The following is a 22,791-nucleotide window of genomic DNA, read 5'->3' on the forward strand; positions in this document are numbered from 1 at the left end:
CACGTAACAGAGTCTGGAAAATGTCAAGCGACTGATTGAGTCAAAGCCTGCAGGGGTTCTGCTGGTTCTCCTTGGGGAGGACGGGCTGGGGTTTGGGTGGGTGGCCTTTGGCGAGCAGGGTAATGGGAGTGGACATGAACTTCCTGCTGCCTCATTCCCCTGAGGAAGGGGGCGGAGCCTGAGCTGCGGGGCCAGAAGGGGAAGGGGCTGGGAGGGAGGGTCGAAGGTGGGCAAAGAAGGAGAAGCGGGGGAGAGGCCTCCCCGTGCGCCCGGGCGCGGCGCGGGCGGTGTTGGCCTTCGAGCTGGTGTGCCAGCCGCTGCTGTTCAAATGCTGTTTGTTTGGAGCAGCTTAGGGAGGAGGCTGGAGGTGGGGAGGCAGCGCCCCACTTGGTGGCGCCGCCTGAGGGTCCTTGTGGTAGAAGCTCCAGCTTCGTTGATGACTGAAGGGTGGGCGTAGAAGAGAAAAGACCAGGAACCAGAGGGCTTCTCGGCGCCCAGGGCCGGCAGCCCCCGTGTGCGGAGCTAGAGCCAGAGCCGCCTCTCGCAGCCATGCGAGCGGGAAGGGAAGCGAGGGGACCACAGCGCTCTGCTCCCCGCCCCCAACCACTCGGTTCCAATATTTCGCAGAAAGGCACGCGGCTCCTAATCGGTCCTTTCCGGGCTGAGATTTAGCCGCGCGATGCCCGCGCAGGGGCGGGGGCCGCGGGCCGGGGGAGGTGCTCAGAGTCCGGAGCCACCGAGCGAGGTGAGGAGCCCGCGGCCTTGGCTGGTGGGGCGGGCGGGCGGGCGGGCGCACAAGCGGGAGAGGCAGCTATGGAGAGGGGGGCAGATTAAAAATAATCCTCTCGGGCTGGGGAGCTCGCCCGCGCTCTCGCCTCGTTCGGTGCCAGAGGACTCCAGGGGAGGTGGCTTTGGGGAGGGCAGAGCGGGATTCCCCCTCCTCCGCGGGGCGGGGTGCCCGCCTGCGCGCCGCGGCGGCACGTGTGCTGCGCCGCCCGCCCAAGCCCCCTGCACCCAGCGAGGGCGTCCCCTCTCCCGGACCGGGCGCAGCTGGCAGCGGCCCCCGCCCGCAACCTCGTGCGGCTGGAGGGAAGCGTGTCATTATTTATTATTTACGAGCGTTAATAGGTTTGAGGCTCTGAGGGTGGGGGCCAGGGCGCTGCGGGGACTGAGGCATTAGGGGAAGGGTGGAGAGGGAGGGGCTGCGGCGCCCGCCCGAGAACCAGATCTGCGCCTGGGCCCCGCGTTCGGGGCGCCCCTCCGCCCGGCTCCTCGCCGCCGGGTGCTGGGGCCGCGCAGAGCGCCGGGAGGGAAGGGCTGCGGGCCTTCGGTTTTGCTTCTCGGCCTCTGTCCTGTGCGTCCTCACCCTTCCCAGGGCGCGGGGAGGGGGCTGCGGGCTGTGCGCGCCCCTCGCGGCCGCCGCCGCGTCCCCGAGGCAGCCGGGGCCTCATTTATCATCATCTTTGGTCAAGTGGAGTGTGCAAGGAACAGCTGCTGCACTCGGCTGGCTTCCGAGGGCGGCGACAGCGGAATCGGGGAGATGAATGACGGGGCGGGGGCGGGGTCACCGCGCGGCTGGGGGGCGGGGCGGAGCCGCCGGCGGCGCCTCTGCCTGGTGGCGAGCGCGGCTCCCCCTTCCTCTCCCGGCGCCTCCAATTACCTTGGATCGCGGACGCGGGGCGCCCCAGGAGGCAGTCGGGCGCGCTGCCGGCGGAGCCCGAGGTCGCAGTGACCTTGCTGGGGTCAGCGGGTTGGGCTGCGGAGGAGGCGGCGCGACGTCTTTGGTGGCGCTTTCGGGATTGGAGCGGAGGCTGGGAAACTGGAGGGGCGGGCGGGGCGGCGCGGGGGACACAAATAGAAGGTGAAATTTTACCTGCCCCCGAGGGAGTCCTGCGGCGGTTCTCCGCGGCGGCGGGCGCGCTGCCTTTGTCTTACACGGCGGCAGCATCTGTCGCGGGGGGCGGCGAGGCCGCAAACAACCCCACGCCCCGCGCGGCTCCCCCCTCCCCGGCCTGGCCCTCGCCGGGCTCCAGCACTCGCGGCGCCGCGTTAACCCTGCTCGCGCCGGGGCGCGCCTGGGAGCCCCGAGGCCGCGCACGCCTGGGGTGGGGCTTGCGGGCCCCGGCCCCCGAATGGCCTTCGGGGGGGGCGCCCGGTGGCCCGCGCCCACCTTCCAAGGAGCCCGTGGTATCGACCGGGGCGGGAGGGTTCATGGCCTAGTTGCGCACCCTCAGTTGTCAGGCCCCAGCCGCTCCGTCCCGGTTACCCCGAGTGGAGACTGAGTGCGCCGAGAACGGAGTCAGCTGCCAACTGGAGCGCGGGCCGGCTCCACACTGACCAGAACCCTCCCCCGCGGACTTGGACGCAGCCATTTCCTCCCCCTCTCCCTTCTCTCTCTTTCTCCCAACCTCCTCCCTTTTTCTCTCTCCTTAATAATAAAATTATTCCGAGCAGTTTGCGGTGTGGCGAGCGGCCAGAAAAGCGTTTCTTTAAATGCCGCTGTCTCACAATTAGGCAGCCAGAGGATCTGACACTCTGTGGCGGCCTGACCGGCGGCTTCCTCCTCCGGGACCGAAGGGAGGCGACGCCAATTCCCCTGGCTCCTCCTGCAGCTGGAACGGAAGGGTCTGACGTGCTGTGCCTCTCGGGCTGTCAGGCTGCTGCAGGGGGGTGTCCGCCGGGAAGCACCCCCGCCCCGCCAGGCTGGGAGCAGGGGGCTCTTCCCGACTCCTCTGGGAAACGGGGGTCCAGGAGGAGGACCTCCCCACCACCCTTTCTGGCCTCCAGCTCAGCGCTTCCTGTCGGACAGAAGAGCACTGGGGAGGAGCTGGAGGGTCTCAGCCTGCTGGCCTCGGCAGGTCGCCCTCTAGGCCTTCATTCATTCCCTGCAGGTGAGGGGAGGCTTGTCTTAGAATATGCTCTGCACACAGTGGCTTCCTCAGATCAGGCAGTTCCCCTTCTCCCAGCTTCCCCTGACTGCCTGCTCTCCCCACTCCCACAGCCTCCTGGTGTCACACGGGCAGTTGTCTGTGTGTCTGTCTGCCTCTGGAGGGCAGGGCCATGTGCTTTTCCCTTTGCACCCTCAGCACCTCCCCAAACCCCCCAGCAGACTGTAAGCCGAGCAGAAGTGAACTTGACAGATGAGTGGGCACAGGCGCCGGAGGGACGAAGACCCAGGGGCTGTAGAGGGCCGACTGTAAGTTGATTGGCTACAGTTGATTCCGGCCTCCAGGCCTGGCATCATCAGCCCTCTCTCTGGGTGGCATCCTTTAGACTGTGATGAGGGTTAAGTGATGAACCCAGCCAGGAGCTGACCACGCGTCCCATCTGCCCGTCCATCCGGGCAGTAGGAGGTATGAAACAGGCACCTACTTGGGCCAATGTCTGGGCGTAGAGCTGGGGACCCAGCAGATGGAGCCCCCCCCCCCCCCCCTCAGGCTGCACTCTGGGGAAGGCGGCACAGCACACCTGTGGTCCTACCATCCCTTACGCAGTTACTGCTGCAGTGAGCGCCACCAAGGAGCCCTGCGGGGGGCCAGCAAGGTGGTGGGCACTGGGGCCTCATCCAGGTGCCTCTCACTTCTCTGCTTTCCTTCTCCAGGCTGCCCAGCTCCTCCCTGCCACTGGCCAGCTGCACGGCCAGCCCTGCCTCCCGGCCTGCAGCACTCACCTGCTGCTCCACCCCGCAGTCTGTGCTGGACTCGGGGCTTCTCCCGTTCCCCTCCTGCTCTCGTGCCCTCTCATCGAGTGCCTCCCAAGGGCCTGCGCACTTACATGTCGAGATTCCTGCCCACAAGGCCCTGCCTGTGACCATGGAAAGTTCTGTGTCAGTTCCATCAGCGGGCGACACCTGGGAGCTTGTGATCAGATACAGCACAGCCAGCTTTTCTTGAAATCTGGCGTGTTAAATTTTTTACTTGGTTGATAACATTTTTTAAAAAGAGATTTATCTTTTTATAAAATCCTGATTTCTGGCGTTTTAAAGGGAAAAATTCAAGTTCTGGCACCAGGGCCTTCCTTCCCATAAGGCAGCAGCTCACTGGAGGCGAGTGGGGCTGCCCCGTGCTCCCCTCCATTCACCCGCCCACTTCCCGTCAGCACATCACCCGGCTGGAGGGAGCGTGTTCTTCGTTGGATGAGTGAGGGGCTGTGGCCACAGATTCCTGACCCCACCCAAATGGGCTCTGTCCCGCCACCTGGCCGCTCGCTCCGGATACTTTCATAGGCCAATACGACACTTGGCACATTATTTAACAGATATTTACTGTTATGGGAAATGGAGGTATAGCTGTGAACAAAACAAACCAAAACACCCTGCTCTCACAGAATCTTTGTTATCATGAGGAGAGACCAATGCGGAGCCAGCCAGCTGGCCACGTGGCTTATCGCAAGAACTGAACACGGGGGTGGAGGAGCTGCCGGGGTGCCGTTTCCAGGCTGCTTGGGGAGGCCACCTGAGAAGGTGAGGCCAGTGCCGGCTCTGAGAGGAGCCCTGCCGAGGTCTGAGAACAGTGTTCCAGCAGAGGAGGCAGCAGGTGCAAAGGCCCTGAGACTTGGCGATAGAAACGCTGGCCCAAGGCCACCAAGTCAGTCAGCAGCCAGACAAGCCATAGGCTTGGTGCCTTGGTGCTTCCACTTCCCAAGGGAAGTCCTGGTCTCTGGGCACATGGGGTGAGGAGGACAAGACCGGGGTGAGAGGCTGGGCGCTCCTCGCCTCTGCCTCCTCTCCTAACCAGCAGACAGGTCCTAGCTCAACCACACTGTGCAGTCCCCTGCAAGGCCCGGAACTGGGAGTGTGGGGGAGGGATCAGAAGAGGGCAGCCTGGGACGCCCTCCGTGGGTCCCCTCAAGCCCCTAAGTCAGCCTCTTGATCTTGCTGGCCTGGGGCCCCAGAGCCCCCAGCCTGAGTGTCTGCATCCCAGCAGTCGGCCCCACCATCCTTAGTCTTTCCCTCGTTTTGACAGACAGGGAGAAGTGCTGATGTTCTTTGTTGAATAAAAATCTAAAAACAATATGTCCACAAGAGCCTGGTAAGTCTGAGCTGACAACAGGTGAGTTCTCCCCGACACACCCCTCTCTGCGGCGCCCCCCCCCCCAGGCCTTGGATGCCTGCACAGCTGCTTTGGGAATTTCTTCTTGCTCTCCCCCAAGCCCCGCCCCCAGCACTTCACAGCAGGGAAGCCCCATTGGCCAGCTGCCCCTCACCCAGACTGGACGCCTCTGGCTTAAGTGGCTCAAGTCTCGGGCTTGTTGGCCCCTGCATCCCAGAGAGTCACCGTGGAGGGGCCGGGACACAGCCCTGCACTGTGGGAGCCTTCCAGTCACTGACCCTCCTGGGAACGGGTGGTGGTTTTCTAACAGGACGGGGTGCTTCCGAACCAGCACAGCATTACCCGGCAAGCGGTGCCCCGGCGAGCATAGAAGGACCAGGAGGGGTCCTTGGTGGGTGGGGCCTGAGGGAGGGCCTCATTCAGGGGGCCCCGTGGGTGTCTGCTGCCTCCGCCTCTGGTCCTTGCAGAGATGCCATCGGCAGGCTCCCAGGAGGGCTTCCCACCATCTGTAGAGTCCAGAAGCCCCTACTCCCATTCAGGCACCCTCCAGAGACGCCCGCCTCGCCTGGGCTCCCTCACCTGGGCATCTGAAGGGGGGCTGGGTGGTCTGCCTGCTTCCCCTCCCACTCACCCCAGTGCTTGCCTCAGTATCCAGGCCCTCGCACCCGCCTCCTGTGCTGGGCCCACGGGGCCATGAATGAGGAGAGGTGCGTGCCAAGTGTGCGGTTTGTGAGGGACGGTCTCAGGAGGCCATACTTCGGGGTGGGGGCTTCCTTGTTCTCTGGGATGCCTTCCTTTGCCCCATGCAGGGCTCCCTAGCTGGCTCTGGTCCCCACCTCATCACTAGCCGCTGGCCCAAAGACCCTCCTTGCCCCAGAGGCCTGTGGGTACTGGGCTGTTTGTCTTGTGGGTCCTTGAAAACGACTCTCTTTCCCCAATTCAAGCCAGGCCTTTAGGATTCAAACTAGACCTCACAGATCAGCAGTCAACCTGGCGAATGATTTACCATTTTAATGGAGGTCTCTTACTAGTGTTCATCACCTGCCACTAGTGGCCCCTCAGCTCCTCCTTGGACACCCCCAGCTTCCTGACTTCGGGGACTTTCCCCTTCCCATTCCCAGGCTTGAATGGGTTGGGTTTAAAAATATTTTTCCTGCAGCTACAAATGAGAACGCAGGGGAGCAGAATGGCCCCCCACCCCCAACTTCTTCTCCCCCTACTCCCTTTTCCCTCCTCCTCCCACTCTCTGTCCTTCTCCCCCCTTTCCTCTCTCTGTCTGTCCCTTTTCTGTCTGCCACTATCCCTGTGTCTCAGGAAAACCTTCAGCCAGCCTCCTGGCTGCGCCCCACCCGGGGGGCTCAGCAGCTGCGGGGCCTGGAGAGGCTGTGGGCCCAGTGACCTCTCTGAGGCTGCCATGGTGACAGTAGGCGGCCGTAGCCACTGTTGCCCGTAGTGGACCTCCCTCAGGTGGGTCTGGCTCCTTGAGGAGAAGCGGGCCCTGGCCTGGCTGGCGGGCCTGGGAATGTGAGCACCCAGTGCCGCTCCCTGCACACCCTCCTGCTGTCGCGCTCCGAGGTGCCTCCTCTAAAATTGAAAATTTTTTTAAATTAAAAAAATATTTTTATTGATTTCAGAGAGAGAAATGGAGATAGAAACATCAATGATGAGAGAGAATCATTGATTGGCTGCCTCCTGCATGCCCCACACTGGGGATTGAGCCCGCAACCCCAGCTTGTGCCCTTGTCTGGAATCAAGGCCTGCGCTCTACCCACTGGGTCAGCCCGGCCAGGGCTAACATGGGGATTCTTGTGGGGGCCAGGTGGGGGCGCCACCCTCGCTCTGGGCAGGGCTCGCGCTGCAGGTCGCAGAAGGCTCTCCCTTGGGGCCACTCGTAAGCAGGCCTCTCCTCTCCATCTCACCCCTTCCTGTAAAAGGCAGAGCAGTCAGCACTCACTGAGGCACGCACAGCCAGGGGTGCCCTTCACTCTACAGCACCTTTGGGGGAGGGCGGGGTTGGGGTCTTTGCCTGAAGGGACTGCTGAGGCCAGCAGCTGCCAAAGGCCCTTGAGGGCTGAGGACCGCTGACCTTGCACCGTGGGAGGGTCTGTTCACATCCCAGCTCTCTCTCCCCCCTGGTGATGGCTGTCAGGGGCTGGGGGAGCCATGAGGGGACTCCTGTGGCCTTGGAGGCAAGGGCTGGACCCTGAGCCAGCCTCCAGTGCATGCCCCCGAGCGGGCCTGCTCCCCTCCAGTGGCCTGGGAAGACCAGTGCCCCGGAGTTGGGAGTTGTCATAATGCACGGCTGACTTCCTCTTCCTTCCTCCTTCAGAGACAAGGCCTGGCCTAGTGTCTGGAAGAAGAGGCAGGTGGGGGAGCTGGGCTGGGCCAGGAGACCGGGGAGGCTGTGTTAGGGGTGTGCTCCCCTGACCCCCACCCCGTCTCCCTCCAGCTGGACCCACAGAGGTCAAACCTCCGGTCTGCCCGGCTCTGCCCCCTCCTGGGAAGCAGCCCCTGTGCCTGCCTCTTTCCTTGTCTTTTCCTGGTCTTCTCGAAAAGTCATCCTAATCTTAAGGATGAATAACAGAGCCCCGTGGCAGCTCTTAAAGACGCAGAGCACCATTCTCTCCTGGCAGAGCCGGCTGTCTCTGAGCCGGGCCTTTGATGCCATGCCTTTGTTCCCGTGTCCCTGCCCCGCCCTGCATCTGGGGTTGGAGGTGGGTGTTGGGGTGAGCATTTCGGCTGCTTCTCCATCAGGCGCTGGGCTTTCGCATTTTAATTGAACTGTCTCTGCTCAGAGATAGATGCTGTCACCACAGCCAGCTGCGCGTGTGGATTGGGAACCGCCTGCAGTGCAGCGCAGCGCGGCTAAATGAAAAGACGCAGCAGCTGGACTGATTAGAGCGGGGGAGGGTTGGACACTGGTCATAGCACTTTCTCTTTGTAAATAATGTTTCTGGGTAATGCATTTTGGAGAATGTGAAAAAAATAAAAGCTGCAGAAATGTTAATGATATCCACAGGACACAGCAGGAAATGAGAGCGATCTGGGACTAATAAAAGCTGAAATAGAATCTGTGCAGATATACAAGGCGCAGCCTTCAGAATGGGCTTGGCTTTGCGCATCTGGGCTCATAGCACAGCGTGGGGGTGGGGAGGGCAGCGCTGGGGCTGCAGGGGTGGCTTCCACCTGCTGGCCCCGCTGTGGGGAGGCAGCCAGGGTGCCCCACCTGGGTGGGCCTCCTACCGCGGTTGGGTCAGGAGGTACAGGGCTGCCCACCTGTCAGGAGCCTCCAGGCCAGAACTCGGCCCCCGCTCCTCTGGGCTGGCGTGTGGCAGCAGGCACCGCCTGTGATGTTTGATCCAAGCGCCGGAGATGGGCGTGCAGTGGCAGAAGGGCAGGCACGGCTCGCATTGTCGGGGGCCTGAGATAAATCGGGGAGGCCAGAGGGCGTCTGGCTTTGCCGGGCCTGGTGGACAGGAGCTCGCCACAGGACACGGGTCCCCTCTGCAGCCGGGGTCTCCAGCGCTGAGCCAGCACCAGCTGCCGGCGAGGGCCACGGAGGCGGGCTCCGGCGCTGTCTGGCTGCCCTGGGCTCGCTGGGTCAACCCCCAGCAGTGAATAAGGACGGGGTCTAGGTAGGGTCCTGGAGAAGAGGAGGGGTGAGCGGGGCCTCTTGGGGCAGCCCTTCCCCTCACTCCACATCTTCCCCTTCTCCCACCTGCATGTCTCTCTTCCCTGTGCTTCTGTACTTTCTCTGGTTTCTCCTGGAACCCTGTCGCCCACGCAGGCCACCCTCGTTCCGTGCTGACCATGGAAGTCCCCGTGCTTTCCTGGAGACCTAGGGTGTGCAGGCCGAGCTGAGTCAGGGTCTTCCTGTCCCCTCCCCGCCTCCAAACCCCAGCCCTGGTTGTGGGTAAATCCTGAGCCCCCTGGGCTCCCCAGCCTGGAGCGTACCGTGCTCCTCCCTCTGCGAAGGGCCTTCTGAGGTGACCAGGCCTCCAGGCAGATGGGAGCCCTGCAGCCTGGATGCTGAAGGCTGGTGTTTTCTGAATCCAGTTGCTCTGCCCAGAGGGCCTTCACCCCAGGGTCATTTCCTGACCCGGAATCCTGCTTTGGGGTAGGCTAGGCCCCGCCAGGGCCCCAGCCCCTAAAATCACAAACAGATGGGCTCTTGGCTTGGTGTGACCTGGCCCTGACCCTGTGGAGGCCAAAGGGGCCTGTCAGGAGGGCCTGGGCTGCTTCACACACACACACACACACACACACACACACACACACGGCACTTGGGTGCTGTCCCGTCAGCGTGCACTCGCTCACTCTGGGCCATGAACTCTGTTTCCCCACCTATCACATCAACAGGAGGCAGGGCCCTGTCCTGCGCCCCTGGGAGTCAGGGAGGGGGTGTTGGGCCGACAGTGGTTCACAGGCCCCTAATGGACATCTGCTAGAAGGACGGCAGGGTCCCGATGGTGTGGAGCGATGGGCGGTGTGTGTGCACGCTTGTGTGGTAGCCGTGCGAGCAGCTTCTCCAGCAGGGCAGGCCTTCCTGTTCCCCGCTCGGCCGGATCTGCTGACCCGAAAGACTGAGGCTGGGCTCCAGGATCCAGCGCCCTGGGGACAGGGGCGCGGGAGTTGCTGTGCTGAATGATTTCAAGCTCAGGAAAGGGCTGAAAGGGATGGGGGAGAGAATGGGGAGCCCCCGGGGGCATCTCCCAGGTGACCTGGAGATTGGGCAGCTGGGTTTGCACCTCCCTCTCTCTCCCCTTTGGAGGGCAGCCACTTGGCCTGGCTCAGCTGCAGGTGATGGGGTGGGAATGGCAGAGCCCCTCCCTGCACTGAGCCGGTGTGTGCGCAGCTGGGGGGGGGGGGGGGGGGGAGAGTGGCTCCGGCAAGGGGGCTTTCGGAGCTGTGGGGAGAGGGCAGGCTGGGTGATGGGGGCAGGCAGGTTTTCTGCGGTGAAAGGAAATGGCCCATCTGAATTGCTCTCCCCCCGCCCCTTCCATGCCCATCTTCCCTCCCTGGCCCCCTTCTCTTTTCGCAGATAACCAGCCCAAGTCATGCAGTCTTTCCGAGAAAGGTGCGGTTTCCATGGCAAACAACAGAACTACCAGCAGACCTCACAGGAGACACCGCGCCTGGAGGACTACAGGCAGCCGAGCCAGGCGGGGCTGAGCTGTGACCGGCAGAGGCTGCTAGCCAAGGACTATTACAGCCCGCAGCCGTACCCGGGCTACGAGGGCGGAGCTGGCGCAGCTGCCAGCACTGCCCGCGGAGGCAAGGGCCTGCCAGCGCAGCAGGTCCTGCAAGGGAGGCCTGCGCTCTCCGGCTACGGCGTCCAGGACAGCAGCCCGTACCCCGGCCGCTATGCAGGCGAGGAGAGGCTGCAGGCCTGGGGGGCCCCCCAGCCGCCCGCCCCCCAGCCGCAGCCCCTGTCAGGGGGGGTGGGCAAATATGATGAGAACTTGATGAAAAAGACCGCGGTGCCCCCAGGCAGGCCGTACCCGGAGCAGGGCGCCCAGTTGCCCTTCCGGACTCACGCCCTGCACGCGCAGCCCCAGCCGCCCCTGGCCTACCCCAAGCTCCAGAGGCAGAAACTGCAGAACGACATCGCCTCGCCGCTGCCCTTCCCCCCGGGCAGCCACTTCGCCCAGCAGTCGCCCTCCTTCCCCACCTCCTCCACCTACTCTCCCGCCGGCCAGGGCAGCGGGCAGGGGACCCACTCCTTTAAAAGCTGCACAGTGCCGCCTGCCCAGCCCCACGATCGGCCGCTGGCGGCCAGCACTAGCCTGGCCCCGGGGCAGGGAGCCCAGAACCTGCATGCCTATCCGCCTGGCCGCCTCAGCTACAACCAGCAGAAGCCGCCGCCGCAGCAAGCCCTTCAGAGCCGACACCACGCTCAGGAAACTCTCCATTACCAAAACCTTGCCAAGTACCAACACTACGGGCAGCAAGGTCCGGGCTACTGCCAGCCAGAGGCGGCCCTCAGGACCCCGGAGCAGTACTACCAGACCTTCAGTCCCAGCTCCAGCCACTCGCCCGCACGCTCCATGGGCCGCTCACCCTCCTACAGCTCCACCCCGTCACCGCTGATGCCAAACCTTGAGAACTTCCCCTATAACCAGCAGCAGCTCAGCACCGGGGCTTTTCCCGCAGGCGTCGCTGACCACAGCCACTTCATGCCCCTGCTCAACCCCTCCCCGACCGACGCCACCAGCTCCGTGGACACACAGGCCAGCAACTGCAAGCCGCTGCAGAAGGACAAGCTCCCCGAGAGCCTGCTGTCGGACCTCAGCCTGCAGAGCCTCACGGCCCTGACCTCACAGGTGGCCAGCATCTCCAGCACCGTCCAGCAGCTGCTGCTCTCGAGGGCCGCGCCGCACAGGAAGGCCGCCAAGAGCCTGGCGTCCCGGACGCCGGAGCAGCACCGGAGCCAGCACTGCAGCCCCGAAGGCAGCGGCTACTCGGCCGAGCAGGGGGGCACGCCGCTGTCGGAGCCGCCGAGCAGCACGCCGCAGTCCAGCCACGCCGAGCCGCCCGAGGCCGACTACCTGAGCGGCTCTGAGGACCCGCTGGATCGCAGCTTCCTGTACTGCGGCCAGGCCCGCGGCAGCCCCGCCAGGGTCAGCAGCAACGCCAAGGCCAAGCCCGAGTCCGTGTCCACCTGCTCCGTGACCTCACCTGACGACATGTCCACCAAGTCGGATGACTCCTTCCACAGCCTGCACGGCAGCTTGCCGCTCGACAGCTTCTCCAAGTTTGTGGCGGGCGAGCAGGACTGCCCGCGGCTGCTGCTCAGCGCCCTGGCGCAGGAGGACCTGGCCTCCGAGATCCTGGGGCTGCAGGAGGCCATCGGCGAGAAGGCCGACAAGGCGTGGGCCCCGCTGCCAGGCCTCGCCAAGGATGCCAGCAAGCCCTTCTCGCTGGAGAGCCACAGCGCCTGCCTGGACTCTGTGGCCAAGAGCGCGTGGCCACGGCCAGGGGAGCCTGAGGCCGTGCCCGAGGCCTTACAGCTGGACAAGGGTGGCAACGCCAAGGACTTCAGCCCAGGGCTGTTTGAAGACCCTTCTGTGGGTGTCGTCACCCCAGACCCCAAGAAGACAGCTGGCACCCTCTCCTTTGGCCCCGGGCCCAGCCTCGGGGCTGCCACTTCAGACCCCACAGCAGCTTTTGACTGCTTCCCCGACACAGCCGCCACGGGCTCAGCAGACAGTGCCAACCCCTTCTCCTGGCCCGAGGAGAACCTGGGGGATGCTTGTCCTCGGTGGGGGCTGCACCCCGGCGAGCTCCCCAAGGCTCTGGAGCAGGGTGGGAAGGCCTCCGATGGCGTCGGCAAGGAGAATGCCCACGAGGCCTCAGCCTGCCTGGGCTTCCAGGAGGAGGAGCCCGGGGAGAAGGCCACAGTGCCCCAGGACTCCAAGCAGGAGGAGGCGGGTGGGGTGAAGGAGGAGGCGGGCGGGCTGCTGCAGTGCCCTGAGGTAGGCAAAGCCGACGCGTGGCTGGAGGACAGCCGGCACTGCTGCGCCGCCACAGACTTCGGGGACCTCCCGCTGCTGCCGGCCCCTGGCAGGAAGGAGGACCTGGAGGCTGAGGAGGAGTACTCGTCCCTGTGTGAGCTCCTAGGCAGCCCCGGGCAGAGGCCCAGCGTGCAGGACCCGCTGTCGCCGAAGGCTCCGCTGATGTGCACCAAGGAGGAGGTGGAGGAGGTGCTGGACCCCAAGGCCGGCTGGGGCTCTCCCTGCCACCTCTCCGGAGAGTCTGTCCTCCTGCTGGGTCCCACTGTGGGCGCCGAGTCGAAGGTGCAGAGCTGGTTTGAGTCCTCCTTGTCCCACATGAAGCCCGGGGAAGAGGGGTCCAATGGGGCATTGACTCGGGGGGATCCTGCCACCCTGGCCCCCGAGACCTCCTTGGTCCAGAAGCCAAACAAGCCCGCTGTCCCCGAGGCACCCATTGCTAAGAGAGAGCCCGTGCCACGGGGCAAAAGCTTGCGGAGCCGGCGGGTGCATCGGGGGCTCCCCGAGGCCGAGGACTCCCCGTGCAGGGCGCCGGTTCTGCCCAAAGACTTCCTGCTTCCAGAATCCTGCATGGGGCCCCCCCAGGGACAGATGGAAGGGGCAGGGGCCCCGGGCCGGGGGGCCTCAGAAGGGCTCCCCCGGATGTGCACCCGCTCCTTCACAGCCCTGAGTGAGCCCCGCACACCTGGACCCCCAGGACTGACCACCACCCCTGCCCCCGCAGACAAACTGGGGGGCAAGCAGCGAGCTGCCTTCAAGTCTGGCAAGCGGGTTGGGAAGCCCTCCCCCAAGGCGGCGTCCAGCCCCAGTAACCCGGCTGCCCTGCCCGTCGCCTCCGACAGCAGCCCCCTGGGCTCCAAGACCAAGGAGACGGACTCACCCAGCACGCCCGGCAGAGACCAGCGCTCCATGATCCTGCGGTCCCGCAGCAAGACCCAGGAGGCCTTCCCCTGCAAGCGGCGGCCCTCGGAGAGCCGGGTCCCCAGCTGCCGTGCCACCAAGAGGCTCCTTGCCAGCAGCCACCTGCCTGCCACATTCAAGGTCTCTGGCAACTCCCAGAAGGAGGGCCGGGCCAGCCCGCGGGCGAGGGCCCCCAAGCCCAGTGCAGGTGGCAAGCTCTCTGACCGGCCCCTCCACGCACTCAAAAGGAAGTCGGCCTTCATGGCGCCAGTCCCCACCAAGAGGCGGAACCTGGCCTTACGGAGCAGCGGCGGCGATGCCGGTGGCGGCCGGGGGGACATGAAGGAGGAACAGGCTGAGGGCTCCCCCACCCTCTTCAAGAGGATGTCTTCTCCCAAGAAAGCCAAGCCCGCCAAGGGCACTAGCGAGCTCACCCCGAAGCCCCCGCCCCCGGAGGCCCCTGACACCTGTCCGAAGCTGGCCTCGCGGGTGGCCTGCCAGGGAGCCATGAAGACCAAGGTGCTGCCGCCCCGGAAAGGCCGGGGCCTGAAGCTGGAGGCCATTGTGCAGAAGATCACCTCGCCCAACCTGAAAAAGTTTGCCTGCAAAGTGCCAGGGGCCACCCCTGGAAGCCCCCTGAGCCCGCCCCTCCCTGAGAAGGACTGTGGGCTCAAGGGCGCCAGGGGCAGCCCGGGCGGGGCGGGAGGACTCCTGAGTGTGGGCACCGGGCAGAAGCTCCTGGCAGCTTCAGGGACCGACCCATTTTGCAGAAATACATCCAACAGATCCTTCAAAGGCAAACTCATCAATAGTAAGAAACTGTCCTCGACTGACTGTTTCAAAACCGAGGACTTCACGTCCCCAGAGGCCCTGCCCCTCAGGAGGACGGTCCTGGCACCGAAGAAAAGAAGCCGGAAAGGCAGGGCTGGAGCCCTGGGGCTTCCCAAAGGCCCCCCGGAGAAGCAGCCCCATGCAGGCCCTGCTCTGCTCTTGACTCCCCGAGACAGGGCCAGCAGCATGCAGGGTGGCAGTGAGGACAGCCCTGGTGGAGGAAGCAAGAAGCCAAAGGTGGAGGAGCTGGGCCTGGCCCCCCAGCCCCCTGAGAGCAGGTCCTGCCAGCCCCAGATGAGGGCGCAGAAGCAGCCGGGCCACGCCAACTGCAGCAACTATTCCAAGCGAAAGCGCCTCACTCGAGGCCGCGCCAAGAATACCAGCTCCTCACCCTGTAAGGGGCGTGCCAAGCGGCGGCGGCAGCAGCAGCAGGCGCTGCCTCTGGATCCTGCAGAGCCTGAAATCCGCCTCAAGTACATTTCCGCGTGCAAGCGGCTGCGGGCAGACAGCCGCGCCCCGGCCTTCTCGCCTTTCGTGCGGGTGGAGAAGCGAGATGCATTCACCACTGTATGCACTGTTGTCAACTCCCCTGGGGAGGAGCCCAAGCCCCACAGGAAACCTGCCTCCTCTGCCTCCTCGTCCTCGTCCTCGTCCTCCCTGGACGCAGCTGGGGCCTCCCTGGCCACGCTCCCGGCAAGCTCTGTCCTGCAGCCCCGGCCCTCTCTGCCTCTCTCCTCCACCATGCGTCTGGGGCCCGTGGTCTCCAAGGCCCTGAGTACCTCTTGCCTTGTTTGCTGCCTCTGCCAAAACCCGGCCAACTTCAAGGACCTCGGGGACCTCTGTGGGCCCTACTACCCCGAACACTGCCTCCCCAAAAAGAAGCCAAAACTCAAGGAGAAGGTGCGGCTGGAAGGCACCTGTGAGGAGGCCTCGCTGCCCCTCGAGAGAACACTCAAGGGCCTTGAGTGTGCAGCCGCCGCCGCTGCCAGCAAAGCCCCCAGGCCCGACGGCTCTGCTGACCCGGCCAAGCAGGGTTCGCTGCGCACCAGTGCCCGGGGCCTGTCCCGGAGGCTGCAGAGCTGCTACTGCTGTGACGGGCGAGGGGACGGCGGTGAGGAGGCGGCCCCAGTGGCTGACAAGACCCGCAAGCATGAGTGCAGCAAGGAGGCCCCCGCGGAGCCTGGCGGGGACACCCAGGAGCACTGGGTGCACGAGGCCTGCGCTGTGTGGACGGGTGGGGTCTACCTGGTGGCCGGGAAGCTCTTTGGGCTGCAGGAAGCCATGAAGGTGGCCTTGGACATGGTAAGAGGCCAGCCCCGCCGGGGTGGGGGGCCCGGGTCCCACAGGACAGGCAGTCGGGGAGCCCCTGCCTCTCCAGCACAACGACTGGGGCCGATCAGCACATGACCAAGTATTCGGAGGAGCTGGGGCAGTTGGAGCACCCATGAGGCCGAGCGCTGCCCCGCCTTGCCCAGGCTTGCCACTGCGGCCCCTCGCTGCCCAGTGCCCACTGCACACTCACCTGGCAAATCCCAGCTCTGGGCCCGGCTGGCCTCACATGCTCATGGAATCAGCCGAGATGCTGAGGCTCAGAGGATGGGGCGCCTCCCAGAATTGAATGTCAGGGTGCCCACAGAGCAGGCCCCCCTGGCACCAGCACCTCAGGCAACGGGTGGGGACTTGGGGACAAGCCCCGCAGACAACATGAGATGGGGCGTGTCCCTCCGCGAGCCCCCCAGGCAGGTCCAGGGACCCCATAAACGGTGCTCAGAGCCCCTTGGCTGACACCTTGGTTCCGGTCCCAGCACTGCCCTCGAAGTCACCTGGCTCTCCCCAGTGCGTCTCCAGGGCGGGAGGATGAAGTGAGTCAGTGGCGGTGAAGGTTGCACAAGCCACGCCCGGCCTGTCTGAGTGCCCTTGATGTTCCTGGGCTAGAACTAGGGACAGCAGCGGGAGCCCGGTCCCCTCAGGGTGACGCCCGCTTGGGGTGCCCGGGGCTGCTTGCACTCCCCTCCGAGGGCTGCAGAGGGCATGAGAGACTTGGCAGCCGTCAGCAGAAGGCACCTGGGCCAGGGCCGGGGCTCAGCATTCTCTCCCTGAGGCCGAGCTCCAGCCCCGCCCTGGGCTCTCGCCCTCACCTCCTCGGCCCACCTCCACGCGGCCTGCCCCTCCCCGCCGGCTCACCTGCCCTTTGCCGCCCCTCTCGTGCCCACCCCTGGCTGTGGGCCAGCCGCTGCCGCTGCCTCCTGTGCCTGGGCTCCCCCTGCGTGGGGACGCAGGCGGCTGCACGCCCAGAGGTCCTGCCACTGGCCTCCATCCTCTCGGAGGACACCTGGCCCCACAGGACACGGCGGCTCCCTTCTCGGCTGTGGACAGCGGCCAGCCCTGGCACCCCCTCCCTCCTCACCCATTACTTCCTCCTCCTGCTGTCTGGGCATCGGCTCCTCGCAGCGTCCTGAAGTAGGTCCAGGCCTCCTGGTGCTGAAAAGAATACCAGCCTCAGGCCCCAGGCCCGCCCGCGCTCCCGCCCTGCACCCCGCACCACACCTCCCTGCCCCTGGGAGCCGGGCCTGGGCTGGCTGGGGAGGGCGACTGGTTGAAGCAGTGCCCTGTGGGAGACAGGCAGGGTCCAGGGCCCCCCTCAGCCCCCAGCCCAGGCCTCCTCCCAGTGGGGTGCCGGCGGCCCCAGCTCTGCTGAGGGTGGCCTGCGACCCCGGGCACATCACTGCCTTCTGAGTCTTGGTGCCCAGCCAGCCGGCAGGCGGGTCAGCGCTCGCCTCGATTCTCTCTGGAGGAACAGAGCTGTGGCCCCAGGGACACCCTTCGTCTCTGTCCCCTCCCGGGAGACACCCAACCTGCTGCCCTGAGCCCTGCCACCCCCTGGGACCTGCTTCCGGTTTGCACAGTCCAGCCCTTGCTCAGAACTGCGGCCCGGCTCCTCTCCGAGGCCTGGCTGGGTGCTGAGGGTGCGGGTCTGCTGAGCTCGGCCGGGTGAGGAGGCAGCAGCATAGCTGGACCCGTGGGCCCTCCAGCCTGGGCTTCTGCCACAGGGCCGCACCCCTCTTGGCGGGTCAGAGGCCCGAGTGCCTGTCCCTCCTTGCTCCGCATCTAAAGCGTCGCCCAGGCCTGCTGGGCGGCTGCCTGCCGAGGAGCCCCTGGCCTTACCCTTTGCCCGTCCCAGCACCCAAGGGCTCCTTGTGGGCTGGACATGAGCCTAGTCTGGGGCCTCCACTCCTGCTTCCTCTCCCAATAGGAACTGGCGTGGGGTCACGCTGAGCAGAAGGAAACCGCCTGGCAGAGGCCCGTGTGAAGCAGCCCAGCCTCCACCCTGCAGCCCCTGCTCCCACTTGGCACAGAGGGCACCTTCCCCACTGGGTCTCCCCCGCCTCCCAGCTGCTGGGCTGGTCCCCCTCACCCCACCCGAGCATTACAGCCTTACGGGTGGTCTTTATCAGCCCAGCTATTCATGAGCTGTGTACCCTCAGGCCAGTTGCTTAGCCTCTCTGAGCTCATTGGTAACCGGGGTCATAATCTGTAGTTCTCTGTGTCAGCAGCTTAGCACTGGGCATGGGCCTCCACCCTCTGCCTCTCTCCTGAGCGTCCCTCCCCCACCCCTGCAGCCTGTGGTCTAGACAAGTCTGCACCGTTTGGGGCCCGACTTGTCCCTCCCCAGGCCCCATTTCGCTCCACTTCCAAGGGCCTCCTGGCCTGGTCGTCCTGTCCGGGCCACCTTTTCCCCGGCAGCGTGGGCGTGGGCAGCCCCGCTCAGCAGACCGCCGTTTTGAGACCCACAGTGGGCCGGCCCTCAGGATTGGCTGTCTCATCCTGGTCCCAGGGAGGACGAAGGCTCACCCTAGGGTGGCCTGACTCCCAGCCCAGTGCTTGTCGCTGCCAGCGAGGGAGGAAGAAATGCGCACGCCTCCCTCGCCTGATGGGCGGCGCTTTCGTGGCCATGTGGTCCGTGCTGTCACCGCCTCCCGCGCTGCTCGGCGGAGTTGGTGGGAGAGGACACGTTCCACGTGAGGGAGCCCCGCCCGCTGGCGGCCGCGGCCACACTGCGCCTGGCACGGGAGCTCTTGCCGGCTGCTGGGCACACGGTCCCTCGTGTCATAGCCACGACCGCCCCGGGAGGGAGGCACCGGCGTGCGCCGCGCAGGCTGAGTGAGTGGCTCGGCGAGGCCACGTGTTCACCCACAGTCACTCCTGCCCGTCCCGGAAAGGGTTCCCCACCGAGGCGGCAGCCAGGGCCGCCACAGAATCAACCCTGTGGGCATTCGCACCCCATTCTGAGCCTCCTTCCAGCTAATTTTCAGGGGCCATTTTGTGGGCAGGAGACGGGAACCATGCAGGGCCTGTCTGTCAGGCCCTGCCCAGCCCTCGGGGGCGCTCACCATCTCCGCTTTCCTCACCAGACGTGTTCCAGCTGCCAAGAAGCCGGGGCCACCATCGGGTGCTGCCACAAAGGGTGCGTGCACACCTACCACTACCCGTGTGCCAGCGATGCAGGTGAGAGCCCTCGGGCGCCCTGGGCACAGCTCCTTGGCCCCCGCCGCTCGGCTTCCCTCCGCTCCTGCCCGCAGTCCTTTCTCTCTCCATCCCTCTCCGATCAGAATCTGCGCTAGGCAGCACTAGGGTGTGGAGATGCCACAGCACGAGGAGTGCTCAGAGGTGTAGAGCACAAGATGGAGAGCTGTTTGAAAAGCCGCATGGCCAAGGGGCGGGGAGGGTGTCAGATCTCAGGGCGGACCTTGTACCTGGGCTGGGGCTTTGAGGCTGAATAGGAGCTCACTGGGCGGAGGAAAAGGGAAGGACGTACGTCAATGACAAAACCGCGTGGGATGGGAACGAGGTTCAAAACAGTGTTTACGGAGCAGCTGGAGAGGTTCTGACTGGGGCCCGGAGGCCTTAGTTCATCTGAGGAAAGACACTGCTCCTGTGCTGTCAGTCGTGGGGGAGGCTTGGATCCCAGCCTGGTGGCCGGGCCACTGGCATCTCTGCACTCGGTTTCCCACCTATAAACTGGAGTTCGCGTACCTTCTTTCCCGAGCTGCTCGGAGCCGGACAAGGAGCCCTGCCCAGCAAGTGCAGCCTCACTCCTGTTTTGGAGCCATCCCCCATGACCCCTGACCCCACCCCCTGCTCCCCAAGGCCTTCCTTCTCTGGCCTGGAAGGGGTGACGTTATCATACGTTATCATGACCCCACCGTGGAGAACTGCCCCTCCTCCCCCTGGATGCCTGCTGCTCCGGCTCTGCGCTGGGGATCCCCCCCCCCGCCCTTGCCCCCGGCCCCCGCCACCGTGGGAGCACACACAGAGGGCTGGGGGGGTGAGCCCCTCAGGGGGGAGGGAGCTGGAGCAGAGACGGGGCCTCGCTGGCTCTAACCTTCCACTCAGCACGGAGCCGGATTTTAACGTGGGCTCTGCCGCTTCCCCAGCCCGTGGCCTCATTCACAGTCAGAGCTGCCGCCGTGCCTCCCGCTCTGAATCGGGAGCCCACGCTGTCCGGCCCGTCAGCCCTCACATCTTCACAGACACGCTCCCTCTCCCGTGGCCACAGCGCGCAGCACAGACAGACCTGGCGTGGTCCCTGGGTCTCCCATCTCGTACTCTTTCTCCACCCAGCACTGTCCAGCCCCTCGCGGCTCCCATTTGAGAGGGACAGACAGGAAACCACGATCCTTGTGCAAAATTATGGAGACTAGACAAGGAGAGAGTGTATGCTGTGGGAGGTCCATTCTTTCTGAGCTGGCGGGGGGGGGGGGGGGGGGGGGGAGCAATCCAGGAGGACTTTCAAGAGGAGACAACCTGTGAGCCTTGCTTGGAAAGGAGGTGGGCCCAGCTGGTGAGTGTGGGATGTGTGTGCCAGGCTGTGAAGTCGTCAAAGGAGCTCAGCAAAGGAGGGCTTTGCAGCCCGAAGCCGTGACAGGAGGGGCTGAGGCTGGGAGGAAGAGACACTGGCAGCATAGAGAGCTGACGGGCACTCAGTCACCCGGGCACCCGGGCAGGGGAGGAGGGTTGCCCGGTCCAGTAGAACCTGCGTCCCAGAGACTCAGCACAGAGCCCACACCTGGGTGTGGGTGAGGGAGAGGCCGCGGGGCCCGCTGGCCACCCTCCCGGGGCGGGCAGGGCTGAGGCGGGTGCCATAGTGCATTATGCACTGCTGCCAACTTCATTGCTCAGACGCCAGCCCTCCTTCTTTCTCAGGAGGGCACAGGCCACTGGCAGGCTGTGCTGAGCTCGCAGGGGCCACGGTCCATGCTGGGCCAGCTCAGGCAGGACGCCCTCAGGCCCCGCCGACCGCTTCTCCCGATCATGTGGCCTCTGTCCTCCTGCGGCCTCTGCCTGAGACCCATCACTGCAGCCTGTAGCCAGAGCAGGCCACGTGCAGAGCCTCCCGGCACAGGCCGGGTACAGGCAGGGGCAACCATCCCCACATGCATGTGGCATTGGAAGGTCGGCATACGTGCACGGGAGCTGCCAAGCTCAGGGGATGGGCACCATCATGCAATAGTTGGCAGAGGAGGGGGAGCCCTTGGCACCCCAGGAACAGCAGCCGGAGCCGGCAGGTGAGGCTCCAAGCACAGGGAGGGCAGCCCTCCTGCACAGGGGGGCTCCGGGTACAGGGAGGTGGCCCTTGGGCCATGGCAGCTCGGCTGGCAGGGGGCTGGGAGGAGGGGACTGGCCAGGGAGCTGGGCAGCCTTTGTCAGCACCTGACACCTGCCCGACCCCGGGTCTGCCAAGTCGGGGTACGCGGGGCTCTCCAGGTATCTGGGTCAGGCTCAGACCACAGGGCACCAGGGCTGCCCCTCACTGCCCTGCCCCATTGGATCTCCTTAAGGAGCACCACTCGGGGCTAAGCCACGACCCCAAGGACTGGCAGGGACAGGACCCCACGGCTGCCTTTCCACACTCGGGCCAGGGCCACCGTGCCAGCGAGGTCGCAGGCTCCCCTGGCGCAGCCACCGAGAGGGCCCGGGAGGGGGCTCGGGCTCTGGAGGTCTCTGGGCAAGCTGGCTGTGGAAGGGCAACCTTCCCTTGGCTTCTGACGACTCAAGCTCTGGACTGCAGGGCCTCTAGCAGGCGGTCTGTGTGTGTGGGGGGGGGGGCGGCGGGGGGGCGTTTTGTGTGCTGTGGGGGAGCCTGGGGTTTTAGCCTGAGCCCTTTGGAAAGAGTGAATTCAGCCCCAGCACCGGTCTGGCTTACCTGAGCTCAGGAGACACGAGACCCACTTCCAGTTGCTGGCCCTGCCGTGCAGAAACTCGTGGCCGTTTTCAGAACGTGGGCCCCCATCTTCTGGGGGGTGGGGGGCGGTGGAAAAAGAAGAGGCAGCCTCAGAGAGGCCTGGAGCCTTCCAGGCTGCAGACCTGCCCCACCTCCCCCTCCGCCTACGAGCCACCACGCTGTCCTGGTGCCACTGCCCAGAGCCACCACCGCTGGCCACGCCAGCAGGAGGACTCCTTGTGGCCAGCTTGGGCTGGCTGTGGGTTTAGGGTTTATTCTGAACAGTGTCAGGTGGGGCATGGGAGGGAGGGGAATGAGCCCAGGACTAGGCTCACCAGGGTGTTTGGGGGGTGGGGAGGGGTCCAGGGAAAAACCAGGGTCTCCCTAGGTGGCAGCAGGTGAGGAGTGGGGACAACAGCACTGTCCTGGCCTGAGGGCATCAAGGACTGGCCATGCTCAACCACCTTTCTGCTCCCTCAGGGTGGGCAGTGCCCTGGCACTCAGATGCCCTGGGCATGTGCTCAGCCCCACGCCAGGCCTGCCTCCCCCCCGGGCCCCGCAGGAGCAAGTCCACACCCACCCCTGGCGGGAGCCTGCACACGCCTCCTCGTTGCCCCACGTGGACACAGTGCCCTAGTGCCCTGTTCCGATGTGGAGACCGAGGCTCAGAGGAGGAGCCGATGCTCGAATCCAGACCCCTGGCTGCACCACCCAGTCCCGTAACATTCGTTCAGTGAGCATCGCTGGGTATTAGAGCCTCTTCTAGGGGCACAGCGCCTGCCCCCTCCCCCCCCCCAGGGCGCGGGGAGAGCCGGGGTGGGGCCTGCTACATCTAGGGAGTCGGGAAGGCCTCCGGAACAAGCGGTGGCCGGTAAGAGGACAGGAAGGCCAGCAGGGCAGAGGGGGCAGAGGCCCAGCAGCAAGGTTGCCTGTGGAGGACTTCAAATGGGTCTGGCTCTCTCCCTCTTTGCAAAGAACCCCTGTAGCCTGGGGCCTGGGGGCGCCAGCGGCTGCCCTAACCACACCCACTTCTCTTGGCCACAGGTTGCACGTTCACCGAAGATAACTTTTCTTTGAAATGCCCCAAGCATAAGGTAGGTGACCACAGGCCTCCGGAGGCTCTGGGCTGGAGAGGGGCCTCCCTTCCCTCACGCCCTTCCATGCTCTTCGGACCCATGGAGGGAGTGCTTGCCCCGCCCCCAGATGCCAGCCCCGGGCCTGGGCAGGTTGGCACTTGCTGCCCATAAAGATGCTTTACAAAGCTCGCGGGTCCTGA

The 22,791-nt window shown here is 65.1% G+C and overlaps 1 protein-coding gene across 4 annotated transcripts in view; it reads left to right on the forward strand.

The window, feature by feature from the left end:
• The window catches only part of RAI1 (retinoic acid induced 1), a 116,512-nt gene that overhangs the window by 93,147 nt on the left and 574 nt on the right, over positions 1–22,791 (forward strand). For 2 of the 4 annotated variants that reach the window (XM_070394949.1, XM_070394952.1), the window contains 3 exons: positions 10,093–15,595; positions 18,706–18,799; positions 22,560–22,609. In XM_070394949.1, the coding sequence (XP_070251050.1) occupies positions 10,109–15,595; positions 18,706–18,799; positions 22,560–22,609 (5,631 nt within the window). In that variant the 5' untranslated portion in view covers positions 10,093–10,108. Of the gene's footprint in view, positions 1–665; positions 746–4,964; positions 5,031–10,092; positions 15,596–18,705; positions 18,800–22,559; positions 22,610–22,791 lie in introns of those variants that run through there. The other 2 variants (XM_070394950.1, XM_070394951.1) reach the window with 2 other exon arrangements.

The sequence above is a fragment of the Myotis yumanensis genome, unplaced genomic scaffold, assembly GCF_028538775.1.
Source record: "Myotis yumanensis isolate MYYU_CA2020_CCGP unplaced genomic scaffold, mMyoYum1.0.hap1 SCAF_16, whole genome shotgun sequence".
NCBI classification, from domain to species: Eukaryota; Metazoa; Chordata; class Mammalia; order Chiroptera; family Vespertilionidae; genus Myotis; species Myotis yumanensis.